General features: G+C 38.5%; 1 protein-coding gene across 1 annotated transcript; it reads right to left on the reverse strand.

Annotated features, from left to right (window-relative positions):
• Positions 1-415: 415 nt before the first annotated feature.
• CNEP1R1 (CTD nuclear envelope phosphatase 1 regulatory subunit 1) lies at positions 416-5660 on the reverse strand. The gene is made up of 6 exons (XM_009885080.1): positions 5612-5660; positions 4918-4989; positions 2641-2714; positions 2180-2289; positions 1987-2041; positions 416-1695 (listed from the first exon to the last, which is right to left on the reverse strand). The coding sequence occupies exons 1-6, from the start codon at positions 5658-5660 to the stop codon at positions 1654-1656; spliced, it is 402 nt and encodes a 133-aa protein (XP_009883382.1). The 3' UTR covers positions 416-1653.
• Between the last annotated feature and the right edge of the window lie 1317 nt (positions 5661-6977).

Raw genomic sequence — 6977 nt, forward strand, 5'->3', positions numbered from 1 at the left:
GGTACCGAGCCACCGCGGCCCCACGGGCAGGCCGGGCCAGCCACCGGGCAAGCAGGGCCGGCCGCGCGCCTCCGGTGCTCAGCGACACCGGCGTCACTTACCCCCGCGTCCCGGTAAGCTCAGCACCGGCAGCATCCTCACACGCGCCCGGGGACAACGGGCGGCTACTCTGGATGTTTCCCCGGGCCAAAAAACTCAAACGAATGAAACAACGTCTTCTGACAGCAGTGAGAGAGGCTGGAGTGACCTGCGGGATGGAAACCTGGAAGGAGTTTCTCTCTGGGGTTATAAGAACCGCATCGAATATAGGAAGTGTTGGTCCGGTAAGAAAGTTAAAGCATTCAGCTATAAACTTCTGAAGTTCTTCTGTGTTCATCTGAGATCTGTATTTGCACAGTACAAAAGAAGATAACATCTGTTTATACAAAGAATTTATTTTATACACATTTACCTACAAAATATACAGCAGTTAAAAATAATGGATGGGCAGAAGACTTGCTGGAAAAATTACAGGAGACAATTCTTCATGTCTCACCCGACAAAGTCACCTCAACAGGCTGCTTTTAAAAGCCAGTCCACCTTGTAGGAGGAGTTACTGAAATTGCAACAGCTTTGCAGTTTTAGTCAATTAAAAGAGTTTGAAACAATTAAAAAGGCACATTGAACAACTTAAAACTCTTAAAATCCTTTACAGTTTTAGCTATTCAGAAGTTACACTTTATGCGTATAACATCCACACCTTGTTTTTAACACTCCGAATAACAAATTTTGTTATTTTATTGTGGCACTCTGTATTTTCTTCACCAAATCTGAAGTTACATTTGCAATACTAGTTTCATATTCAGACTATCACAGCATAAAAATCCACTCAGAATGGTCATGTGGACTTAAGATACAGTACAACCTTACAATCAGGAAGATACAAGCATATTTAAGACAATTTTTAAAATATTAAAATATTAAAATAGCAGTGTTGTGAACCAGATCAAACAAGGAGCTACGTATGACCACAAGGAAAGTGGCTGGTGCGTTGTATGTACAATTTGACAAACGAGATCCTCCATATATTTGCAAAGTCCTTAAACAGTAAGACCAGTTTTTTCCAGCACAGACAGACAGCCTTTCTGTGAGCCGTTTAACCAGTTCCAAAAAGAGTGACCAGGAGACAAGGACAGCTGTAATGAGTAAGTGTGCTAATAAAACATCATGGGAATGGTACGTATTCCTTTCAATACTGTTCATGAGAACAAAAAAATCCATACAGCAAATATTACTTCTTTTCCTGAACATTGGCATCCATCTGCTATTTACAACAGCTTACAAAGACAACACAAATGAGGTTTGATTTTCAAGTTCCACTTCATAGCACATTAACGTACTTCACCTGCATGTTCTGTTCTAGCTGAAGTAAAAAAGTGACGCTAATACTGAAAAAGAGGTAATCAGAAGTAGCAAAAGCACTGATAATATGATAACAAAGAATTTCGATAAATATTCAAGAAAGTAATATTGCACACTTTCACTGTCAACTGTGTAAGACTTTCACTCCCAGGCAGTGACAATCAGTCCTGTTTGTTTTTTGCTGTCATACTACCTTAAAAAAGGTCATTTTTGGTTTCCATGGCAGTGGAAAAAACTGAAGGAAGACAGCCCTTATTGAACATGAGGCCTAGGTTTCAAAATTAACTTTCCAGTCTGCAAGATAGAAAAAAAAAAAAAATAAAGTTTAGACACCGAAATTCGAGCCCAACAATCGCACTTCAAGTTCAATTTTACAGGCTAAGTTTAAAACGACACACAGAACAATATCAAGTATTCTACATTCCAGTTTTACAGACACACAGAATTTGCTAAGCTGTATACAAGTGCTGTTCAGAAAAAAAAAAAAAAAAACAAACCACAAAACCAACAATAACCTGTGTGCCTTTTCCAATTATTTGCATTCTTTTAAAAACGAGGTTTAGGCAATGAACGACTAACACTTACATCATCACAGGACATATTATATTCTGCCAAAACAGTTCGACAACGGGCTGCTATACTGTGTGGATTGGGTCAAGGAAAGCAGTTAAAACTTGTACACAGAGTAAGTAAAAACTGAAAAAGCAATATTAGCATAGGCTTCAGTAACAGCAGTAACTGCAACACTTTTAACCTGACAAACACAATCAAAGGATACATTGATGGTGCCACCACTCTTTTATGTATTCCAGCAAAGAACAAGCCTATTAGGGTAATACAGCTAATTGTGAAAAATGGGTGATTCCAAAGCGATGTGAAAAATGACACCTAGAAAAGAAATCAGATACATTTCACATACAACCACTACATACTTTCTAAAACATACAGAAAGATGCTGCCAAGTTCACTTAATTAGAAAAAAAAAAAAACAAAACCAAACCACAAATCACTGCTCCTAGCCGTTTCTAAGCACTTGTGAACAATTCTTTAGATAAGCCTTCAAAGTGTAGCATTTTGGTAGGCATCGTCCAATTCCAGGCAGCTTGAGAGCTTAACTAAAAATTATCTCCCAGTTACATGGAAGGACCACCTTTAGCCTTTCGTTTTCAAGATACTATCCAACTTGACCGCAACACCGAGCAATGAACAGACTACATTTGGGACTAGCATAATCTTTACCTTTTGTGTCTCCGGGTCTATTAACCAGTTCCAAGCACCAGTTGCTGTGCAGACTGATACCACTATCAGAATCACTGACAAAGAAAATAACAAGAGTCAGAAACAGTATACCTCACTCCTATTAAAAAACTCTTAATCATTTATTTCTTCGCTCACTTCTGAGAGAGGAAAAGCTTCTACTTGGAAGGTAGCAATTAAAACAGGCAAAGAAACTTCTATTATGTGAAACCATAAAGATTCTGGACACGACAAGTAGGTACCAAAATCTAAATTCTGCCCAGTAAAAACATCCTGATGCTCTGAAGAAATTAAGGTTCCTAAAATAGCACGGTTAGCAAAAATATGAGTTGGAAGACGGAGTAAGAGTTGTACGAAGTGTTCAGTATGCTACCTGAGCTTATGCAGGCTGGGCAACAGAAATGCAGCACCATTAAACTGCCAAGCAGAACTACAGCTTCTATCCCACTAGCTCTTCTACATAAGAAAAGCCTGAGACATTAGCACCAGCACTTCCAGGGGCACATAATTTGTGTTATGCTCCCCGCCCCAATCAACACCATTACAATCAAGGAAAGCTGACAGAAGAAAAAACACAAAATGTAAACAGGGGTTAGAAGGCATATTAGCATTGGCACATGAAGATTAACAACCTCTATATGTCCAGAATGAATAATCAATTCTCTGTAAATGGAAAACGATAGATACTTACAAGAGCAACGCAAGATTTCAAGACTGATTTTAGACTACAAAGGGCTGGGGAAGAGGGACTGATGGAAAAAAAAAAAAAAACGAACAAATATAAAGGTAGAGAAAGCTCATATTCTATTGCACACCCATAAAGCCTTGCAGCTTTCATTGGACATTTGCAGTTCTGAGTGTTTTTTGTGGAGCCTGAAGATCTGGATGTAAATAAAGTCTTTTACCAGGAGAAAAAAAAAAAAAACAAGGGGAAAACAAAAACCAACACAAAAAGAGAGAAGACCCAGAGTTACCAGCCTTTAAGATCATAGGAAAGAACATGAAAACAAAACCCAGATATTCATGAAATACTACTGGGTTTGTAAGACTGCTGTAATTTTCTATTGAGTTGTATATTCCTTATTGATATTACAAAATAATAAAAAAAAAAGTAACCCTAACAAGTTATGTTTTCAAAAGAAATTTGGAAAAGATCTATCAAAAGCATAGAGCTGCTTCTCTGTATAAATACATCTTTTCCCAGGATAACAGGATGAAAAGTTAACATTGGGTTAAATACCCCATTGTAATTAAAGTAAAAAGTCCCTCTCTTACACGAATTACAAAAGTAGCAAAACAAGCAGTTAGGAAACTAAGATAGCTTGTGAACATAATACTATTTATGCAAACCTCATTTAAATATGCTTAGAAGTTTCCAGTACTTTTTTTTTAAAAAATTATATCTGACAATCCTGGAAGCCAAATGCATTCCTACAGCAGGTGTGCAGAAGCTGTGCAGATCTACTACATTTATCTGCTTGCCTCCCAATTGTTCTGAAACAAGGGGGCTTGCGGGGGTGGTGGTTGGTTGGTTCTGTTTTGGGGTGGGCTGGGGTTTTTTTAGTTTTGCTCTTTAAGTAGTCATTCTTCCAATTCCCTCATTTGAAATTAGCCTCCTGGCCTCTCGGAAAAGATAGTATTTTATACATTCTAAAAAATGTCTGTATTCTTTGAGTATGGAAACTTCAGCACAATCTTAGAACCAAAAAAAAAAAAAAAAATCTCTGTTTCTACCACAGACTACCGATTCCAAAGTTGGCAGCATATCTGTGGTATTTTTGCTTTCCCCCCTCCTTCAAACTTTCCTGTTAGAACAAAAATGAGGACATATTCTGCCCTTAAGGCACACTGCTGTAACTTTTTCACCTTCAATTTTATAAGGACTATCTAACCCAATGATACTTAGTTGGGGTAACTATAGTGACTGTCTAGGAAGTTTGAGACTTCAAAAAAACCCAACAAAAAAAAAAAGCAAAAGGAACCAGAAACAAATACAACAACGTACTGTCCCAACTGTTTCCAGAATAAATCAGCCTTGAGCCAAATCAGTCTTGAACTCATTTTTCTAACTCTGGCTAAAGTATTAGTTTGGTATCTTGTATTATCTTGTTGCAGAGTGTTTGAATGTATGCCACAGAAATTTTAAGGAGTTGAAGCACAGATTTTTGTCTGGGCAAACATAAATCAAAGATAAACACTAGTAAATCTAAAAAGCTTGAAAGAGAGAATCCTATTTATCCATTGGAACATCAAACTTACTTCTCCAACGTCCTGTAGCTGGTTGCAAACATGCAATGTATTCAGTAAGTCTTCTTTCAAAAGCTTTGAGATCTGGGGAGGATGTATATCAAGCATAATTAGATCTTCATCTATTTAGTCAAATTTTAATGTAGAAGACAGAAGGAATTAACTTTTCCTCTATGCAAACCCATTTCTTAGGCAGAGAAAACCAATACAACGATCATTTCAATTTAATAAAAGCACAGTCGAAGTAGCTTCACACAGCTTTGACTAAAAAGTACAATCACGGAATTACACTAATTGCAAGTAACACTCCCACTTATGGAAAAGAAAATGTCCATAGTTAAGAAATCAGAGTATTTTAGATATCTTTAAAAAGACTGTGAGTTAGATTTAGAATAGCTTAAATAACCTCTCCACACAGAAAAAAAAATTAGCACACTTTAGGGTTTTAAGTACATCAGGAAACCACTAAATTCTATTATCTATGTAATGGTAATTAAAAAAAAAAAAAAGTTGGCCATTTGCCGGCTGTTCAACGGATTATTTGTAGCAGCATGGCTTTGATGACTTTGTTTTGTAGAAAGTTTTAGTTCCACAATATATATACACACACATATATAAAAACCCACAGCAAACACTAGCCCAATTATATTAATTCTTTTTTTTCATTAAATAGATCTTTCTTCTTATTGCCATCATTCTCCCATACTCATTTCATTGAAATTGCTGTTAAATGCCAAGCAGTATTTCAAATTCATACTCCTGATTTGTTTTAAAAAAATCTTAGCCAACTATCTAATGTTTGTCTACAAGGAGCTGTTTCACCTGAAGTCTATGTTAAATTTAAGCTTCTGTTCAACGTGGTCAATATTTGACAACATTCCAGTCAAAGCTAGAGTTCTACCCAGAGTTCAGTTTTTATCAGCATAACCTTACATTTCAGCTAAAGTGTTTCAGCTAGTATCACTCTAGAAATTTTTTCCTTCAGCTTGCAACTATTGCTAAATTGTTGACTGTAATAAATCAATTAGAGAATAAGACTCAAAGAAATATACCTATTATGATCATTACTTATGCAGGCTTCCGAACTGTAAATTTAGTCCTAAGTGGTTTGCAGGTGAATTCAGGGGGGAAGATTACAGCATTTTTACTTCAGCCTCAGAACAGCTAACTAGTCTTAATTACTGCCAACAGCCCGGTAGTTATGGCCTGTCCTCCACCTCCCTTCTGGGAAAGCTAAGCCACTGCCAGCAATTAAAGCTAATTAACTGTTCCCGGACTAGCACAAACCCCTACAACTAGTCACTGAAGGGAGAGGGGAAATACGGGCATCACATGAAAACCTGCTACTTGAGAAATAGCACCCTGTAGGCATAAAATCAAGCTACTGATAGGAAAATTCTCAAGAAAACACTTGCAGACAGCATTAAATTAAAAGGAAAAAGAGCCTTTCATAAAACAGGGACTTAAAGCTATAATGTATTTTTGGATATCCGTGTTCTAAGAACCTTCTGGGAGTTTATCACTTTGACACCTGGCAGTTTTAACTCGCAAGGATCCCTACAGCCTGTACAGACATAGCAACAAAGCTGTGACAACACCGGACTATCATTTTACGTCGACTCGCCTACCTCTAGTATGTGCTACAAGACACCTGCTAAGTCTGAGACACCGATGCATCTAAAAATCTCTACCAGTCTTATTTTTGGCCACTAAAAACTCTTTTCAGGGTTTTCACATCCTGTAAGCCGTAACTTCAAAGAACCTGTAACCCAAACCATCGATGTTCTCAGACAAGGGGCGGCTATTTGAGGTCGCGTTCCTCAAATGCGAGAGGAGCCGTGGCACAGCGCGATGCCCAGCGCGCTACACGGGACTGCGAGAAAGGCACTTCACGTAGAAGCAGTCACCGCAGCACAAGCGGATTTTCATCAGCTAAAGTCGAGGAGCCTCGTGGAGAAGGGGCACCCAAAGGGGAAGCCCGCTGGGCAGCCCCCTCCTCCCCAGGGGAGGCAGGCGGCTCGGCGGGCCGCGCACGGAGCCCCTCAGCGCAGGCCTTCCCTGCGGGCCCCACT

Source organism: Charadrius vociferus, unplaced genomic scaffold, assembly GCF_000708025.1.
Source record: "Charadrius vociferus isolate BGI_N301 unplaced genomic scaffold, ASM70802v2 scaffold475, whole genome shotgun sequence".
NCBI lineage: Eukaryota > Metazoa > Chordata > Aves > Charadriiformes > Charadriidae > Charadrius > Charadrius vociferus.

What these genes read in the sequence shown, in the direction of transcription:
- CNEP1R1 (XM_009885080.1), bottom strand. Translation starts at nt 5,660, where the DNA reads ATGAATTTGAAATACTGCTTGGCATTTAACAGCAATTTCAATGAAATG. An exon ending in TAGACCCGGAGACACAAAAG is followed by an intron (nt 2,290 to 2,640) that starts GTAAAGATTATG and finishes TTTCTTTTCTAG; the next exon opens with GTGTCATTTTTCACATCGCT. An exon ending in ATAATATGTCCTGTGATGAT is followed by an intron (nt 1,696 to 1,986) that starts GTAAGTGTTAGT and finishes TCTATCTTGCAG; the next exon opens with ACTGGAAAGTTAATTTTGAA.